At 38.1% G+C, this 21,057-nt stretch overlaps 1 protein-coding gene across 3 annotated transcripts in view; it reads right to left on the bottom strand.

Annotated features, from left to right (window-relative positions):
* Positions 1–20,823, bottom strand: part of dtx1 (deltex 1, E3 ubiquitin ligase) — a 36,888-nt gene extending 16,065 nt beyond the window's left edge. For 2 of the 3 annotated variants that reach the window (XM_033973069.2, XM_033973071.2), the window contains exons 1-3: positions 20,536–20,823; positions 20,380–20,442; positions 19,567–20,103 (exon numbers count right to left, since the gene is read on the bottom strand). In XM_033973069.2, the coding sequence (XP_033828960.1) occupies positions 19,567–19,813 (247 nt within the window). In that variant the 5' untranslated portion in view covers positions 19,814–20,103; positions 20,380–20,442; positions 20,536–20,823. The remainder of the gene's footprint in view (positions 1–19,566; positions 20,104–20,379; positions 20,443–20,535) is intronic. The other variant, XM_055224050.1, reaches the window with a different exon arrangement.
* Between the last annotated feature and the right edge of the window lie 234 nt (positions 20,824–21,057).

Below are 21,057 nucleotides of genomic sequence, written 5' to 3'. Positions count from 1 at the left end.
TGTTTTTAGTGTGTGTCTTGTCTGCTATGAAGCACCTTAGCTGATATAGGGATTCGTATACATTCTGATTGATTGAGTTCTTCCGTAATATTGTTTAGTCAGTTGTTTCACTGCATTAAATTGCAGCAGGAAGAAGAGTGGCATGCTGTCAGTAACATTGTGCCTCTGGTTGATGGCTCTTCGGCTCCTTCCTCCATTATAACACAATTACATAGTCACATGGGAAATCAGGACACCTTTGCCAATCCATCTCTGCGGCACACGTCAGCAGCTGAGATCTGGCAATACAGTGAGGACGGAAACAGCCCCAACCCCCTTCAATGGCTAATTTAACGGGCAAAAGCTCAGTTCCCCTGGCAGAGAGGGCCATGATGATAATGGAGTGAGTGGGTGAGGAGGGGTGCAGTGTGAACCCCTCATCTCTCTGTGGTGCTGCTCTAGACAAGAAAATGCATCAGCAGAAACAGTGACCTTGAGTCCATGCCGCTAAAGGACCAAGCTAATTTCATTTGGAGCATGTTCAATTGGCCAGTTCCTTCAGTCACATGACCGATCCAGATTTCATCCAGATTAGTCATTATTAAGGCTGAACAATATTTCATGAATTGATCAAATTAAAAAATAACATAAAAGCAATATTCTTATAGAAAATACATGCAATGTTGTATTATTGTCCATTATGAAGATCCATTTGACCGAAATGACTTCACAAAACATGACTCCATTAGTCTTTTAGCCTACAGGAGCAAACTTCAACACAGTGACACAATTTATCATAATTATACAGGATCAAATTTGAAAGAAACATACTTCTGCATTTTGTTAATGTATTTATCCTTCAAATTATAACTTTTAATCTTTTTGTTCCACAATTATGCTGAAAATGCACAAGGCAGATGCCAAACTTCTCACCATTTCCTGGGGGATGCATTAGGTCTAACACTTTGTGCAATCAATAATGGCACAGTTCCAGTAGAAACTTTAAAACGTGCTTCATAAATATAACAACGTATGTGGAGATGTTGTATTATGAGACATCAATTCAAACACGGTAACTCTGATTAATTTTTTCCCTCCCCCCCGCCTAATAAAATAAAAAGGAAATTACAGTTAACTTATGCTACTGATGCCTCGAGCATTACACGCAGGCAGGGTTTGACTCAAATGTTAATCTAAAGATATACCATTTTTTTGTTTTATAAGACAGCGCTACTTTTCCAAGGTAAACTAATACACCAAAGAGCGCAATGGTATACAAAAGGAAATGACCGTTTGATTTTTTTTTATTTTTTTTTACTATAGTACCCTCAAATGTTTCATCTCTTTATTTATTGGACATTCATTATTGTCAACTTACAAAGGCAGGCAATAACCACTTATAAAATAATTCACCACACATCTAAAAATCACCCTAGTTCTATGAAATGCTTTGTTTTTAAATATGTCTAAAATGTTTCACAGTTTATTTGCAAATGTCAATAATGGTTTGTGTTTCATGATTGCTTTCATCTGAACCCATTTACTTGTGCACCCCAGGGAAATCAATCTCAAACTGAAAAGCATTAGGATTGGGAAAAAAGGCAGCACTGTTGATCAGGTTGTAGTAATTTACTCCATCAGCTTTCAATTCACTGTAATTCATCATGTGTGAATTTGACCTCCAGACATTTGCACTGTGACCTTTTGTGCTGATTCCAAACAGGAAACAGAGTTGGCGCTTCCCATTTGACCCAGCGCATGTTTGGCAGCAGTCTTTCCAGCCCATCCTGGCGTCATGTCCTCCAGTTGTCCTTGACTGACACTGCAGCGGTTTCCCTTTTGGTGGGCTGTTCTCCTGTGATGTATTAGATCTACATCAGGCATCTCAATGGGACACTGACCCATATGACGTATGAGGCCAGGTGAGTTCAGGGAGGCATCCTGCAGACTGTACTGTACGCCAGATGTCACTTTTACCAAGGGAGTGTTTTAAATAGTTTGCTCTGTGATCTAATCTTGTAAAAGGTCAAATAGAAACCGTTTACTCAAAGTATGCCCATTGTAAAGCCATCAAAATGTTTAGATGTCAGTACTGGGGCTTCAAGTTTAAGATCAATTTAAAAGCTGCAATTAGCTCATTTTAAGGTACAACATATAATCACATAACCGGTTAATGCTGTAGCTTAGACTTCTTCAAACATGGTCTGAAATGCATGGGACTCATTTATTAATTAAGCACTTCATAATTCAGTCTTTACCCTGGTGTTATTGCTCCTGTACATGCTAAAAGTATGCTCTTTCTCTCTGAACAGAATTCTGTAAAATACAAATTGCAAATCTAATCGTAACCACAATGCTTGTCAGAAAAAAATGTGACCTGAATAAAAAAAGCATAAGGTGAATGAAAAGACTAATGACTGAGGTCTAAAATGCTGTAACTGCACTATAGCCGCTGTTTTGTAAGAGCAAGAGAAACATTGTTATGGAGACTGTCCCAGAGGCTCAGGGGAGGAGGATTCCCACTACTGAGCAGAAACAACAGCACTTCATTCCTCCAACACCCTCTGCCATCCCCCTTTCTCTTGCTCCCTTCCTTCTCCATTCTCTTTCAGTAACTCTCTCTACCTTCATCTTTTTCCCCTCACTCTCTCCCTTCTTTTCCTCTCTTTCCCCTTTATCTTTCCATCTCTTTCTCTGCCACCCCCCCATCTCCCTCTTCTCTCACTTCCTCACTTCATCTTTCTCCACCCCTTTCTCTATCTCCATCTCTCTCCCCCCCTCTTTCTCTCCCCTCTGCCCCATCTCCCTCTTGGCTCACCACCAACTCCGGCCCTGAGCCATTCTTCACATTTTCCGCCCTGTCACTCGCGGGACCACAGCCTGCACTTACGCACTGCTTCTTGGACAGAGAGCAGAAACGTGTGTCATTGCATCACAGCCTGCATCACCTTGTACTTAATGCTATAGTGCTACTGCTGAGGGTGTTGAGAGAGGGGAGAGGCGGTTTGAGAGGCCACATCTAGCTCCATAATACATCCTTATAATTGACAAGCTTCTCCAATTTCCCCAATTTCCCCAGGGGCGGCAGCAGCGAGCCCATTAAAACATAGCACTGCTTTTTTCCCTGTTAACTACAGTGGAAGAGGACATTCTGTATTGAGTTTGGCATCATAGAGCATAATGCTGCCGGAAAGGTGTTTAAAGTTGGCCAAGGCATGGAGTCAGCTAACAGAAAGAGCAAAAGAGGAGCCCACAGAAAAAAAAGAATCAACCCATGATGTCCTTCTGAAGAAAAAACAACTTTGGCTCAATAAAATGTCGAACTAGCTCCATTTCCCTTTTTGAATTTCCACACAATTTCAGCGTACACAAAACAGAGGTTTTACTGGACTAGTGATATAATTTCAACAATTCGTCAACATCAAATACAACCATTTAAAATACTTTTCATTTAGAATTGAAAAACAGCAAATATGCAAAACGTATACAACTAGTACATAAGTCCAATAGAGAACTTACTTTTCTAAAGTGGCTCTCAGTGTTGACAGTATACTCAAACTATTCTATTTTTACATAACTGAACAAACACAATTTGTGTGCTGTGTGCAAAGGCAATCAGTGTGTTATCATTACATAGCATTCATAATGTCCTCACATAAACAGTGAATGAATATGCTAATAAATTCAAATATATGGGACGTGAATAAAATAATTGAAGCATGTTTGATGTGCGCTCATAAAGCCCAGAGCAATGCTTGAAGAAAAATCTTTTATAGCCACAAAAAGGACATCAACAAACAATAAGCGCAGGCTGGACTGACTTTAAAATGAGCTCAAATCTGCCATTTAAAAAAAAAAAAAAATGCTTTCAGACAAGTCATACCTGTACATCAAAGTAGGTTATAATCCAAAATAAAATAAATAAAACAGCAACCTGGATTTAAACATATTTAACAAGGGATAGGAGATATATCAGTTCAAATATCTGTGACAAATAAATATGTCTATATTTAGACTCGTGCAACAAATGATAGATATCTGATAAATACATACGTCATTTTTACAAAAGTGAAATTTTGTGAACTTTACTAAAACTTAAAATCCCCAGCAAAGGCCCACAAATTTATATTAAAATCTTACATACAATATTGGTAAAAAAAAGCTTTTTGTACTGTGGATAAATAGTAATTTGTACATCAATTCCATTTAACAACGCAAAAAAACCAAAAAAAAACCAAAACAAAAAACTGTCCAAGAGTAAAACAACAACATACAAAGAAATCACACATTTGGGCTTTTTTTGTAAGACGTGAGATGACACTTAATTTTCCTCTGAATGCACTTTTTCATAATGAGTTATGTTGGTGAGAAGCCACTTGGATTCCCCTAAGCGTCCTTGTCTCTTTGTCAGCAATGGTGATAAATGCAAAAGAGCAAATGGGCTGTTTGGGAGGAGAGAGAGAGAGGAAAAAAGGACGCAAACAAAGTACTGTGAACAAGGAAGGAAGGTCACAAGGACACTAGGAAGTTAGTAGAGGAGAGACACTTTCTGCCAACAAACAATAAAAAGATGCTTCAATCTTCAAAAGTTAGCGTTGCAGTAAAAAATGCAGTCTGCTAATACATTTTTCCTGCCAGCGTGAAGACAAAGTGCTAAGGAAAAGTGGTGAAGCTGCATCCTAGATCCTTGTACCTCCCCACCACCCCACAGTTCTCCTCAAATCTCAATAAAGTACAATGCAATAGAGGGAATCAGTCAGCCAACGTTTGCGTTTACTAGAGAAACCGAGAGAAGACAAAAATGAAGTTACAGTGCAGTTCACATGCCAAAAGCCTATAGTACTGCAGTCGAGTAACAGACCCCGAAATAACCTTCCTGCTGTGGATCAAGAGGATAAAAACCTGAGTAAAAACACTTTGTAAAACTGTATGTTATGTACAATAATAACTCATGATTTTGGAATAGAATAAAAAATACAATCTAAATGATGACAGCACTATGTACCATTGAAACATGTACAGGCCAAAAAAATAAATAAAATCCAGATACTAATCAATACTAAAACTAGCATTGAAACTAAATACTCAGTTGAACAAGTATTGATACTGGTGAGAATGAAAAGGATCTTGATGTTAAAAATGAATACTACTGTCTAAAATGAAGTGAATTTTTAAAAATCACAGTAGAGAGTACAACACGAAGGCCGATAGTGATATTATTACAGAAATATAATCCATGTTGAAAATTATGTTTTTCAGCACTATACAATCATCTGTGCTTTACGATAGCAATATTGTGTTGCTTAGGATAATTTGGGCCCATGACTTAAGCACCAAAAGGACCTCAGTGCAATGAAATGGTCCTGAAGGAAACCTCATTATGATTAAGAGTAGAAAATATTTTAGGAGTATTGCACACATTATGATTACGTTTATTCTCATCATGATCTGTACGCCATTGTAGAAACTCCCAAGACACGAGTGAAGGTGAGAATGCATTGTTGTGTGCTTTGTTTCTGCACGACTGGCTTCACATCACCATCTCTTCACACAAAGTGATGATGTAGCAGCCTCATGCCTCAGTCCAACTAACCCAGGATTACATTATAACTTTTAGATTTAGAGTCCTTTGTAACAACTAGAGCCAGATTTCTGTTGAACTTTTCCTTCAGCAATATTCTGACATTATAGTTAATTATGTGGGCTTCATGCTGCTTTTTCTCAGTGAGGTACAGAGGCTCATTATTGTAACATCCTTGACAGCTGCCAACTTACTCACGACTGCATGCTTCTGAGCTTTTTAACTTGGCAGCACAACTTTGGCACAGTACTGGCAAGCAATAATATATTGTGAAACTAATTGGTCTAGTGTATATATAATTACTATTGTCTAGCATGACTTGAAGGCTATATTCAAAGTTTGAACAGTTTAAATATAGATGGGACATTCCATTTAAGTACAATAATTTATTTTATTGTTTATTTGAATAGTAACAGATACAACAAACAGATTAGCAATTCGGTAATCTGATGCAGGGGTTACAGTATTTATAGCCTAGGCCAAGTTGCATCAGTCCCCAGAAGGGCTTTTAAATCTGTTCAGTTTTCACTAAAAAAGCAGTGAGATTAGTTGTAGAAAAAGCAATAAATACAGTGAATCTGTCAAGAGAATCAAATATGAAAATATTACACACTTACAAACTCACACATCACATTACACTTTGAGTGAAATGTGATTGTGACAAAAACACCAAGTGTACAGTTGTACATGAGAATATAATCTCACCAGACAAATAGAAACAGGCATTTAACTCTGTCCAATTTATCAAACTGTTTAAGTGTGATCCAGAACATAAAAGTTCTTTAGTGGTAATTTATTAGCTTTTATTAAGGACCGTCTTATTTATCTAAAGTCTTTGCATTTATACCCAATATAAAGATTATTCATTCATTGTAAGGCTTGCAAGTATACACAAATTCAAATAAGTTAAAATAATATTCACGTGGCAGAGCGGGCCGCTCTGGTGTGACACACATGTCCAAACTCACAGTTCTGATGCAGTGCACCATTTATCTGTGACAACACCATATTTTATGTGGGCCATTACAGCCACTGTACAGGAGAGCTGTGGTCTCTGCAGGGCCACACATCTGACACAGCACAGACTTTGAACCAGGCCACAACATTTTCAACAAATACATGGAAGGACTTGCTTATTTTTGAGTATCTCTTTTTAATTGTGGATATAAAAGTTTCACTAATACAATTTTGAGAAAATGGAAGAAAAATTAACCAAAATTAACAAAAATTTAACTTTGATATTAGAAAACCCTGTAACAGTTCGAGTTGGGGAATAAACTCCCCTCACTGGCTTCTTCATAAAGAGAAAAACCTCTTAACCACTGCACTGAAGAAACAAAGTGTTCCAACTGTGACAAAACAAAAGTCATTGTGAGGTCAGACAGACGACTGAGTCAGACCTCCTCCTACTGTTTGCCTCCTGTACTGTTTTATAATTGAATAAGGTCAGAGATGGAGCAAGTTTGTTACAGTAACTTTCAGATGCAAATATGACTTTGCTGAGGCAGGACTTTCATCGGTTTTGTCAGCCACACTTAGGTCTTATCAAAGGAAATGTCTGCTGGGCGGGACACTGTTGATGTAGCTTACATAATGCTCAGTTTTCATCAGTGTTAATATGATGGAAGTGTGGGAAAGAGTGAATGACACTATTGCGTTAGACTGAGATAACTTATACAGTCAACACTCAGCTTCAATTAGTGTGTGGAAAAATCAGTTTCAGCAGCAAAATTCAACATTAAAAGTGTAATCCATTATAATTTCCACATTTTCAGTAGCATAAATAAATAACTTTGTGCCATTATATAGCCACCATAAACACAAATGATCAGCTGTATTCAATGAATGAAATAACATTTTTGGTCTCCAACCTCAGTTATCAGAGATAAATTCACTGAGAACCAGGGAATAAAGTTAAGCATTGAATTTTATTGTCAGGCAATCATTTTTTTCTTTTTCTCCTTTCCCAAAATGATGCTTGATCATTAAAAAAACAAGGCTTTTTTATATCTTTGAGAGTGAGTGAGCATTAGTAGTCATAGAAACACCTTTTCGCAGTAGGTAAATGTCGCAGGCTGCTATAAAATGAGGGTCATGCAGCGATGAAACAAGAAATGTATTAAACAAGAAATGTAAGACTTAACACTACACAGAGTGAAAATGTCAAGACCAGACCGACTTATTCACAAAACCATTTGGTCCTGGGTCATCAGTTGGATTGTGGATCAGAGGAAGTGGAAAGTGCTGATTTATAGATGGCTTCATCGTGGGAATGTGTTTTTTAGGAAGAGCATTATCTGTTTTCTCTAAAGTACAGTGAGTGGACTGTCTTGTACACTGGTGTGTTTTTTTACAGTCTGCATAGACCTAGAAATAAGCAGTTTAAAATAATTTGACAATTTCTTAGATAAGTGATTTTGTACATATATGTACACATACCAAAAGACAAAAAGCTGATATGCCACGCATAAATATCAATATACTAATGAAATTGTGCTCAAATGTAATAAAATAATTCACAACAGAATTTGTAATACATAATCTTAATTCTATTATGTAATGGTTTAGAGCCATCTATTATTAGCAACAGCCACAGCAACCTCTATAATAAAAATTCAACTCAAGGCGCTTGTGATATAAATCTCTATCTCTATTCCGAGCTGCCATTAATAATGAATCTTGTAGGGAAAGGCAGTATAGTGTGATGGTCATTTTTACAGGTGCAACAGTGTGTCTGATTGGTGGTATCTGAGCACTCACCGGACCTGGACTCTTCCCAGGAACCATGATTTAGAAGCACTTTACAGGTGACACAGAGACACAGGAACACCCACATTAATATTCTACAGCACGGCCCACCTAAGAACAATCAGAGTAAGTGATGGACCAGAGAGCATACGGAGGACAGTGGACATGTTATGCAACTTCTCATTTATAAAAAACCAAGGCAAGGCATGCACGCGTTACTTCAAAGTTAAAGTCTAGGTAAGTTTGTAGGCAGAGATTTCTAAACAAAGTACCATTTATAACTTCTTCATTCACATTGTGAATGTTGTCAATAGAGGGTTGTCAAAAGTATCAAAAATCAGATAATTATTGATCCCTAAACCAGTATTGAAAATAGATACTCAATTGAACAAGTATTGATACTGAAGCTAGACTTCCTCCTCTCCCCTCTAAAGCACTGTCCAAGCATACATGGATAAATGCAGCATATAGAAGTGCATGCCTCTCAATATGGACCCATGTGTGAGCAGAGATACAGAAGAGCACTCAAACGCCTTCCTTTGTCCTATAGATAGCTTAGGCTGGAGCAGCAATGACTGTCTGCCTTTGAGGGAGCCACTCTGCTTTGAGCTTTAGAGATTTGTCATGCTGCAGCTGAGCTAAAGTTGGCTAAGAGACCATTTTTTCTTAGGACACAATGCATAGAACAAAAAAAAAAGGCCATCTATAAGCCTAGTGTTCATAAGCCATGGACTCCTGATGTATCACTCCGTGTGACCACAGGTTAAGTTTACAAAATCCAGGCAACAATTCCTCTATCATTAAAAGTACTTTTTTTTTTTTTTCAGGATAATGGTTATAGACTGAACACTATCAATCACTATCACTATCAAAGTGATGGCAAAAAAGGTGGAATGTCTAATATTTCAAGCTGATTGGGCAAAAATCAAAACAGCCAGCAGAGCAAGCAAATCAAACGTTTACTAAATGATAAAGTGGAAGAGAAAAGCAGAGATGTTTCCTATGCACAAATTCCACAAAGCATTTTCCTCTGGACCATTTTATTTTTGATTAAACAAGAGCATATGAGTGGCCATCACTGATGTTGCCATGTTTTGTTAGTATGAGGTTTTGGAGAAAGTCAAAAGTGAAGCACTCAAACAAATGACATCTTGTGATTGGTAGTTTTGAGCATAAAACACAGCAGGACAAGTGGTTAAAGGCTTCCAATACTCCAAGAATTCATCTTGTTGCGTAAGGTACTGAGACTGCCTCCAATGTAAAGTAAAATAGGTAACAGTTGATAATTTAAATCGATGTAATTAAGTTAACTTTGAAAAACAAACAAACTTTTTAATTGAAACAGCATATTTGGATTTGATTAAAAAACTGCTATTCTGAGTGTACACTTTTACACCTCATGATTTTTGATGGCTATAGAATATTTCAGATCAAATGGTCTTTGATAATGTTATAACTGTCATGCTGTCCACTGTCTGTGTTGGTGGGCAAAACTGACTCCATTGACTCCACTGCTGCTGCTTGTTGTTAGCAATGCCCCACTTTGTCATTGTGCAATCCGGCCCTGCAGCCAGTGTCTAAGTGTCCCCTCTGTTCCAGGATATCCCTGGGTTGCAGGTGCTACTGTTCATTATAAACAGTAAACAAAAAGAAAAGCGCACACATCATCGTGCAAGTCCTAATCAGGCAGCCATTGGAGCTGTCAAATAGATTTAACATTCTTGACCTGAAAGTGTTTCCATGTCTATCAAGTCACAACAATTTACCATCTCCTTAGATCCTTGCGGGACATCACAGTGGCACCCACTGCATTACGACAACAAAATCGGAGTAATAACCATGTCCACAACGATACAATAAAATGTGAAAAAGAGGGCAAAAAGTCTCCACCACAACATGCGATTAATCATCAATCTCAGCCAGTGTCCTTTGCTGAATAAGACCTGTCCTCGACTCATCAGTTTGTCTATGGCACTTTTAGAGCCATCCCACGGGCTGAAACCAGGTGCCACCCTGGAGCTCAGGTATCATACACACACTTACTCTTAATAATGCATTTATGAAATTACATTATGAGGTCCTAAAATATTAACTGGCTGGGGAAATATCGAAACTTTGAAAGAGCTATAATAGCTTGAATCTCCCAACAAATTTCAATTTTGACTAGATCCGACCCTAAAGGCACACTCATTGATATAATCTTAACGAACAAACCCCATAATTATAACTCAAATGGTGTTGAATAAAGCCCAAAAACAACAAACAATCCTTGGTTCAACACAGAAATTACAAATTTAATTAAAGAAAAAAATGCTGGAAAACTGCACACAGACCTAGATGATATTTGAATTGGCCAAAAACTTTGTACTTTGTGTGCACTGATTCATGGAAATCCTGCAAAGTTCTGGAGGACAGTAAGAGCACTCTCAGAACCTTGTACTCATAAATTACAAACTGATATTTTACTGGATTCAGCCACTGTAAATTGAAAGGAAATATGTGATGCTTTTAATAGGTATTTTATCTCTGCAAGTGATGTCTTGGATGATAATGGTGATCCTTCTGATCTTGATTATGTTGAATCTGAACCTCTGGCAGATAGCAGTATTTCTTTTCTTTAAGATCTTTCACCAACATGAAGGTCTTCAGAGATTTTGTAGCACTGTTTATTTAACTAAATCTTTTGACTCATTAGATCATATAATCCTCTTGTAGCATTGTCAAATCCAGTATGCTTCAGGTGCTTCATGTAATCGTTTCCAAAATTATCTTTCAAACACAAACTCAGGCAGTAGTGAGTTAAAAGTCAATTTTTTTTTTAATTTTAAGCAAAGGAGTGCCCCGAGGCTCAATTTTGGGTCCGCTACTCTTTGCTATATCATTGCTTGCTTATCATTCTATTGGTATAAGCCTCATACATTTATATGCAGATGATACTGCTTTCTGTGCAAGTCCTCTGCAAGCAAGATTTTAATGAAATTGCAAATTTTTTCAAAAAAACATTTAAGTGATATGCAGATACAAATCTTTATACACTAAATGGTACATTGAGAGTCAACACTTATAAATATCTTGGGTCTTGGCTTTATGAAAACATATCTTTTAAAATACATATCTCAGTGTTATTTAACAGTTTAAAATCTAAATTATCATTTTATCATAGAATCTCTTGTATATCCCATTGAATTACAGAAAATTGTTCAAGCAACCTTTCTTTCTGTACTAGATTATGAAGATATAACAGGCAGACTTCAGCCTCCAATTTGAAACCTTCAGCCTTTCATTTCATAACAGGTGATGAATTTAAAACCCATCACTGTATACTATGAAAAAGCATGTTAGCCATTGCCATCTGTCAGAAGAGAACAACACTGTATAAAATGTATTTATGTAAGTGCCTACTTGATAGGCTGCCTGAACCTCACTTGTTTGTTGAACTTTTAGATGGAAACTTATAAGGTCTCATGATTGTCTAAGTCTAAAAACTAGCCACACTAGAAATGAAACAGGGAAAATAAATCTTTTGGTTGCTTCCCAAAACGGGAATACGTTTCAAGGACATACCAAAACTGAATACCCAGGTGCCCTAATGCACTTTAATAATCTGGTGATAAACACCTGCACCTGTTTTTAATGTTTCAAATAGACCTATGTAGTCATTTGTTTTGTTTTCCATTTTAACAGGGCACTCAGTCTGAGTTCCCTCATTGGGCTCTCCCTGTATAAATAAATATAAATGAAATAACCAGTTCATATTCCAGTTGCTCCAGCACTTTGGTGTTTACGTGAACCAGAAATAGTTTAGACATCCCTGTATACTACAGCATCTATTGAAAAACTTGTTAAAATGACCATAAATTGCCTTATAACTCCTACAGGACCAGCAGAGTGCCAACAGACTCCAGATCTCCGGAGTGGCTGACCTTCCAGACCCACAGCGGTGTGCGGGGTAGATTTAGAGCTCCTTCCCTGATAGAGCAGTAAGATATCCACTTAAGAAGATGAAAGCCGAGCGTTGGATCAGATGTGGAGGGTTGTGTCCCCATTCAAATACCTGGGGATTGCCAATGGATTTCCAGGACTGATAGAAAGGAAACGTGAACAAGGTCAGAGCAGCAGATAGTAAGTGAAGCCTTTATGAAATCAATGGATACATGTGAAAGAAATGACAAAAAAACATCATGATCCAATAATGGTAGTTCATCATTACAAAACACTGTTGGGATAAATATATTTAGTATTTTTTCCAGATCAAAAACAGATCATGTATAATAGTGCCATACAAAGATGTATTTTTTTTAAATTGTTAGGTGGAATTATTTCTGCCAGGAGACATGTACAAGGTGAAAAAATAATATGCAAAAATCATAAAACAAACTACTAAAACAAATAAGTTTAGTTTTTGTAAAATCTCTTAAAACATCCCTGAATGCAACAATAAAATATAGATCCACTATATAATGAACCATATTTTCTTCGAAGGGATTTCATTTTTTTTTAATTATGCACCTCTATTCAATAATTTACAGACTTGCCTATAACAACACATTTATGAATGGATGATGGCATAGAAATATGAGACACACTAAATACGATTGTTCAGTTTTAACAAGACTGAAGCATGTGTGAGAGTGAAAGAGCAGCCGTGTGCACAGCTGACGGTCTTTCAATGTTATTATCCCCCCGTCGGCAAACTGTCACTTTCCATCAGAGGAATGCTCCAGCTTTGTCTCTGTACTGTTCTCCTCTCTCACCTCTGTCACACAGTTCCCATGTACTCTACTCTGTGTTCAACCAGGCCCCATTCTGACGCCATTCATGTGGAAGGTAGCCAGCTGCTCAGGGCCACCAATGACACCTGCGTGCATTGATATCGAAGCACCATTTAGGTTCTATGCAAGACATTTGTTATTTACTAATTAGGCCAAATACAATTAATGTGAGATGACATATTTGTTGTTCAAATGCAAGTCCACACTCACAAAACATGCACTGTAAGTACAGTCTTCTAGCTAAGGTAGTCCTGATCAAGCCCAGCAACAAGATCATGGAAATGGGTCCCCGAACATGGGACTGCCTGCCCACTGCTCCCGATGAGGTGCCCCAGAGGCAAGGACAGGTCAAAAGCAGAGGACAAATTTCTCTATGGGGACTATAAAGTGTAACTTACCTTATGTGTAACTGAATCTTAAATTTGAATTAAATCAGCAACTTGAGGGTCACATAGTTTGAAATTAGAAAAGACGAGAAATGTTTTAAATATCACCCAGCCCAGAACAGGATTTGTCTACTAATTACTTGAACCCATTTAAATTTTCCTTCAGCCATTCCCACTCAGTGCAAGTGGTTAAAATGTATCCATTTCCTCTGGGCTCTTTTCTCACTCTAAACAAATGACCATACCTGAACTCTAGCCCGAGTAACCTCAGCATCCTTGAGCCAATTGTAAACAATCTCCTCTGTGCTTTATCTTGGCTTCTTGATAAAGTTATTTGATTTAATATATATATGCTGTGCTGATTATAATTTCAAAACTGTTCATAAATTCAATACGAGTAAGTTGCAAGTTTGTATTGATTATTCACACAGGGGCTGCTGAGTCAACGTCCCTATAGTGCCATCTTTGTACACCAGGGATCAAAAAAGGAACCACAGAGAGTAATGGCACCCAGCCCCAATTTTCAATTTACACTGTAGCTTTCTTTTTACGTGTTTGAGTTGTAAACGTGATTATTTCTTGCTTCCAGTAGGTTAGCCAAGAGACATATTTAAAATGGAACTCATCGTTTCATACACTCGTTTTAGACTCCCATCTCATCCTTAACACTTTTATCGCAGCTAAATCTGACGCAACAGGGATTTCACAGTCAGAGCTGATGCATGCAGCTCCTGACCTTTTAGCACATACTAGCGGGAACCCTTTATACAGCTTCCTCCTACAGACCACCAAAACCAATCCCACACAAGCTACTAAATACATATGAAACTACATGTCAAATAAATATGAAACATGAGCTACAGTTTTGAGCATATGCTCAGTGAGATCAGACCCACCACAAGTGCTGTTCAGCTGCTGCATATAAAAAAAGTCATGAGATCATGCCTTGAAAGGTGCTGTCTGTTGCATTTATAGTTCACCACAATTAGGGGTTTGGAGCATGAGGTCTGCAGAATAGCTGGTTTCTCACAGTCACACACTACCAAAACAAACAATGGCCCAGTTGCAGCCAGCAGCCTCTGATAGGGTTATCTCTACAGTCGCACATGGGGCCACTCTGACAACATTGGAGCTAATGGTCCACTATCAAACGCCACACAGGAACATCGTAAATCTATCTAAATCTACAACACTGGTTTACAAACTTTTCTCACCAAGTACCAAATGCTTTATATTATATTTGTATGACATAAAATAATGCTTGACAAACAGATTAAAAACAAATGTAAGGAACGGGGATCATGCTGCATTCCTAAATAGGGATATCATGGTATCAAAATTTTAGAGTCCAGAGAATTTTAGAATTTTATGATTATTGAGTCAAAACACCAAGATTATTGACCATAGTAAAATTATTTCCTTCTTAAACCATCATAATATTTTTTGTGCTTATAATAAAATTGGGACGTGAATAATCAATTATCTTGACGTCCTTATTCCAGAATATGGACTAAACAAGGTGTAAACCAGCAGTCAATTCAAACCAGACTAAACTAAACTCAGGACTATAGGGTAAGATACACAAGCTATACTTCCAGGCACCACTGCAAAATCCCAAGGTACTGGCGGATTGAGAACCACTGCACTTCACTCTATCACTCATACCCACTGAAAAATGCCTCTGTCAGGTTATGTTGTCAAATTCAGTATCACATTTCAAATATGGATGTCGTCACAGATTTGTCCTTTTTGCTTAGGAATGAGTTTCACTCTGTCAAACTGTTAACAATCTTTAAATGAAATGATGCATAGAGAAACAACGTATAACAGCAGTTTCCGAGGCCTGAAAACTATCCACATGCAGACAATTAAATCTGCTATTATAAACTATTTTTAGTCCTCACAACACTCCCACACAAATACTTTGCCAATCAGACAAGAAATGTTGAAAAATTGCATGGGGTGAGGAACATTTTACTCAGATAAGATATAATAATTTTCAGACAGTTCATTTTTGGATCCCGTTATTGACCTGAAGCTAGTGGTACATATTACTAACAGAGATGTATCTGAATCACCAGTCCAGTCCACTGAGGACTGGACAAGTTGAGTCATTAGCACTCTGGATCTGCACACTAGAAATCTGACAGGCAAGGCATACACAAAATTTCAAGTTTAATCCACAAGTATATAAATCCAGTCAAATGTATAATCAAATATTTTCAAGTTAACTACAGAACAAATAGGAAATACAAGTGACAAATACATGTACCATTTTAGTACAGGCCACTTGTTAATACTGTTTAGTGCCTGCAGCCTAATGCTTTGTCATATGTGCAAAGCTGAGGTCTGCAGATTAATCAATTTGTACTAGTATATGCTGTATTGAGGCTTTTTATTGTGCCCCTCTTGTTCATAAAAATACAAATCAAGATTCAGCAAGTGTGTAAGCCCAGATGGCAGCAGAATAAGTGCTGTATGTAATAGCCATCTCACAAGTGTTTGTATAGGATCAAAGTGGCAGATAAGCCCGTGTGTTTGCGCTGGCAGTGGGTGTAGTGAAAGGGGATCAGTCCACAGCAGTGTTCAGAGGTCCCAACACCTCTCTAGGGAAGAGCAGATCGATGCTGTTGGACATGGGCCAGTCCCACTCAACAGCCTGCCTATAGCCCCATTCTCAACCAAACTACCATGACCTCCATGTATAATGACATATCACCATAACACTGATGGTGATATAGGCAACTTTTTATTTTTTTAAATTGTATTTATTTTTTGTTTATTAGTTCTCCATCAGTGTTCCATGAATATTTTAAAACAAAAAAAAACCCCTTAAATCTGGAATTTAAATCTGGAATTATTTTCCTAACAAGGTATTTGAACAAGATAGACACATGTCCTTTTCCAAACTGATTGCCTCATTTCTCCAAACCAAAAAGAAAAAAAGTAGAAATCCGAAGGAATGTTTCCAGTTCCACCCAGTCAGTGTAGTCCACCAGGCATCCAGGACTGACACATTCAGAAAGGACAAATCAGAAGAGACTCAAGCTCAAATAGTTCAGTCTATTATAGGCTTTTTGAAACAGAAGATACAAAATGTGTTCATGTGGAATACATAAATGTTTTTAAACCAAGATGTGTTAACATTTTGCACAAAGATGCAAAATCAAGTTTATATCATATCCTCGTATTTGCCAAGGGTGTCCACATTAGAGGTGGAGAGGTGGGGCACAGTACATGAGCTCATAGGCAGTTTTCACACCATTGGACTTAGCAGAAGTTGTATTACGTTGAAGTTTAGCTGAAGTCTAGATAACTAGATGCACATGTGTTTTGGCTAAAAGGGCTTTGGTGCCGTGTCTGTGGTGTTTGCTGTCGTCATTTTACAGTGATTAGAGAGAGCTGTAGAGAGGCTGTCATGGCAGTACTGGAAGGCTGAGTCCCACAGGGGCCCCTCCCAAAGCCACAGAGAGAAAGAAGGGTTCCCCTAAAAATCCGAGAGGGCCACACCAGGTCTCACCAACATGACACACAGAATATGAAACACTGTATACACATATTTCAGCATAGTCGATAGGTCACTGGAGCTTACTTTCAGCTCCAAAGCAAAATGGTTTCCAAAAAGAGTTTCTCTACTTGGCAATATATAAGCAAAACCATGTAACAAATCATGTCACGGCTGCATGATAAGAACATATTTAACGATACCAATATAAAATATTTCTCACCAATAGATTTTAGCCAATATCATTTGTTTTCTAATTTATGTCAAGGCCCACACAATGAAGTACAGTTTGGTTTAGTTCACAAATCTGATTAGGCTCCATAAAGCCCCCTCTTTAGATTCATTCCCATTAGGAAAAAAAAAAATCTATTTAAAATGTGTTCTCAGATATATTGTGAAACGTTACCAACAACTGTAAATGAAAATATCCCCTGATATCACCAGTACCATTATTAGCACTGATGTATCACACATCCCTAAACTGACCACATAATCATAGTAACATTGTATAAAGCATTCTGGTAGCTGGAATAGACAGACACAGCACTGGGTACATGACACACAGCTCAGTGGCTCATCTCATTCAGGCATATCCAGACACATGTGGTGCTCAGAGGGGACCCAAACAGCAGAAATTCAGCCAACCACAACTATATTGTTTTGCCGCTTCAGTGTACCACACAGCAAAACCAATTGTGAGCTTGCTTTGTCACATGTTACAAGATGGAGAAACAGCACACTGGTAATATTCTATCATGAGAACTATTTTTGTATCCTTTAAAGAGGAAAAAAATATTAATATGATATACTATACATGACGAAAACCATTTTAGTATTAAATGAATTTGTAATTGCCAAATCAATCATCTTTTTGTTAACAATTCAAATTGTAATAATTGACAAATGATTTTAATAGCAATACAGTATCAGATACTGTGTTGGCACAAAGCAGAACAAATCATTTATATTATGCATATGAGATGAACTCTAGCATCATATTTGGTAGTTTCATTTAGTATTGCAGTAATCATACACCACCAATATAAATTACACCCAATTAAATTATGACCAGTAAAAGCAATAAAGCTGCCAACAATAAATGATGATATAGAGAGGACATAACTCTAATGGAAACATGGCAGGGTCAAACTCTCTTATCATGACAGTGGTCTCTAAGTTACGTAATCTCAGACTAGGAGGGCTGTCCCTGAGGGCAATGGCTCTCACTATCAGAGCATCTTTATCTGGTTTGATTTTTTAAAAAGCTCTTGTACATTCAAAGCATTTCTGCAGCTCCATTTCAGACGGCGAGAGATGGAGAGCTCGGGCCAGCAGCTGTTTAAACCTCCCACACGTGTCTGCTTCAAACAGAAGGGCAGCAGGTGAGTTCAACACAGATGTGAGAAAATATACTAGCCCCAGTCATAGCCACAATCTGCAATGGGACATATAACACTATTTGAAAATATAATCACTGAATCATTGACGCAAACAAGAGCTGCATCAGATAAAGCTATACCCAAATTAAAGGTTACACAGAAAGGACTATAGTAGTGCTAGAAAAAAATGGAGCGAGTGTATGCTACATTTTTCCAAACTAATACATCAAATAATCAAAAGAGTCACCTGTTACTTTGTGTGCCAACATCTGGGGTAATGCTACTAAAAAGAAGAAGTAGTGATGTAATGTACGCAGAAATATGGAAATGTATACACCAACATCCATGTCCATTCACACCACATAGATGGACCGCAGAGAACAAGCTAAAGCGGGCAGTTGCTGGTTTGATGAATGCACGTCCTCTTAAACGCTGTGACCTTTGGCAAGGTCACGGCTCACCAGCGGCAGCATCGACGCACTACTGTATGAATAAACGATTAATCATTTGTACTGTCCCCACGACCCTGTTAATCATGTGCACTAGTTCTACACTGTTACTGTAAGAGGCAATCCTAAATTTGGTCCAAAACAGGTGACCAAAATAAAAGCTGGTCCAAAAATTCTGACAGGTTAAAAAATAATTATTGAAAACAATATTATGCGTAAAAATGGTAGTTCATGACACAATTTTCTTAATAGTGAATACATTTTCTGCTATCATTTGTATAAAAATAACTTTTGGAGATTACATTTGACAATGGGAACAAGAATGCTATTCTCTAATAAAAGGAAGCCTGATTTTTTAATTATTACACTTTTCCTGTGCATGTTTATAATCTTGCACACTTGATGATGATAGGAGTGGTCGACATGCCAAAAAAAGCACATAATTTTAATTGATCATTATTCTTGCAGGTACTATATTGCCTTCAAGAGCTTCTGAAAGTTCACGCTACACTGTGATGGGTTAAATCCACCTGTCACTCACTCAGAGCATGACAGGCTGACCAATAAGAGGAACTGGTAGGAGTCTGTCTGGAGTCTGTGTCTGTGCAGAGAGTTTAATTCAAGATGGAAGTAATAAATCGTGTTATCACCAAAAAAAAAAGCATACTGTCACTGGAATGAGAAATCATGATTCAATTTTTATCACCATATTGTCCAGCCCTACTTTATGAACACACGAGTAAACTAGCATCTTGAGTCATTCTTACCTGTGTCTTGTCGAAACTGGTGCATGGACTGTAGGTCTATGATGTAAGGGGAGAGCTGTGCATCCACCTGTCCCAGCACCACTGTCCCTCTGGCGTCCCCCTTTAAAACGTTCTCAATGTGGTGACACACAGCAGCACTGTACGGTCTCCAGCGCCCATGTTCATTCAGCCATTCCCAGACCACCACACGGGCCAGATTCTGAGGGGGATATCCCAGCCCGTTGAGCCCTGATCCCGGACGAGCCATCTTCTCTGTTGTGCGTGGTGTCTGCGCTTCAGCTGCTAGTTTAGTCCTGGCCTACTACACCACTGCAGCTTCAATCAGCTCTCACTGAGAAACATGTTTTGTCAGTAACAGCGAACAAAAAGCTTCTGTCAGCTTCTAACAGTTGTAGTCCTCAGTCAACTCATACTGGTGTCAAAAAGGCATTGTGACAGTGTGGGTTAAATCGCAGTGGAGATGGAAGAGGCGTTCTTCTCTCCCTAGTTTGTCCCTCAAGACTAAATGACACTAGATCCACAGGACCTAGACAAAACCTGGACAAAAAACAAGGTAAGAGTCACAAAAGACAATCCACAGGTGACACAAGCTACATTTCCTAATCACTAATATTAGTTTTATCTAAGTAGACTTTTCCATGCACAGGTTTAGAATACATTTGGGAACTAGAAATATTTAAGCACAAAATTATGAAAAATAAATTATAAATCCCGACACACTGACAATACTCAGTAAATATAAAAGGAAAAAAAAAAATCTCATGTGTTTTTCAAGCAGTGTTCCTGGTCGAAAACGCTGCTGGTGATCCAGACCTGTAGGCTGCAGCGGTGGTCGTCCACATCTGCCAGGTAAACGCTGCATTTCAGATTCAAAGGCTGAAAAAAGAGGGTGCACGTCGTAAAAGGCACATGTGCGATGTCTACCAGCCCACGGTTTGTGCTTTATAATTGTCTTCTTTTCATACACACCTCCTGTAGCTCGAGTGATCCGAGGTTGGCGCCGAAACGTCGTTTTTATTACCGTGTATGTGGTGCCGATCACATCAGCTTGTTGGTCCGCTGTTGAAGTGAATGTGTGCCCCAGTTCCACGGTTTTACTAAATAGGATGCATAGATGACCAGTTGTAGTCACGCACTTTTCTCTGTGATGCTTACATCATGCATTCGTGGAGTATATGCGCATTTCTTGTTGCTCACTATTACGCACGGTGGTCCAAGCGCACCTGTAAGGAGAGCCTATGATAGGGACCCCACACTGTCAAGTGTAAGTCCAGTAAAGGGCCTTTTCCCGGTGTATTTTCAAATTAAAGGTCGAGTAAGAATATGAGCGGTGCGGCTTCCTACCCCATATGATCATGTTACTGCTTGGCATTATGGCGCAACATTACATTTTAGACGTAATAGGCTTTAATTTTCACAATATTAACAATAATGTTTTATTGTGATAGATTTGTCAAGGTCTATTCTCACGTAAACTAAGGAATGAACACA

The sequence above is a fragment of the Periophthalmus magnuspinnatus genome, chromosome 9 (genome assembly GCF_009829125.3).
Source record: "Periophthalmus magnuspinnatus isolate fPerMag1 chromosome 9, fPerMag1.2.pri, whole genome shotgun sequence".
In the NCBI taxonomy this organism is placed as follows: Eukaryota; Metazoa; Chordata; class Actinopteri; order Gobiiformes; family Gobiidae; genus Periophthalmus; species Periophthalmus magnuspinnatus.
This window is presented reverse-complemented; position numbering and strand designations above follow the sequence as displayed.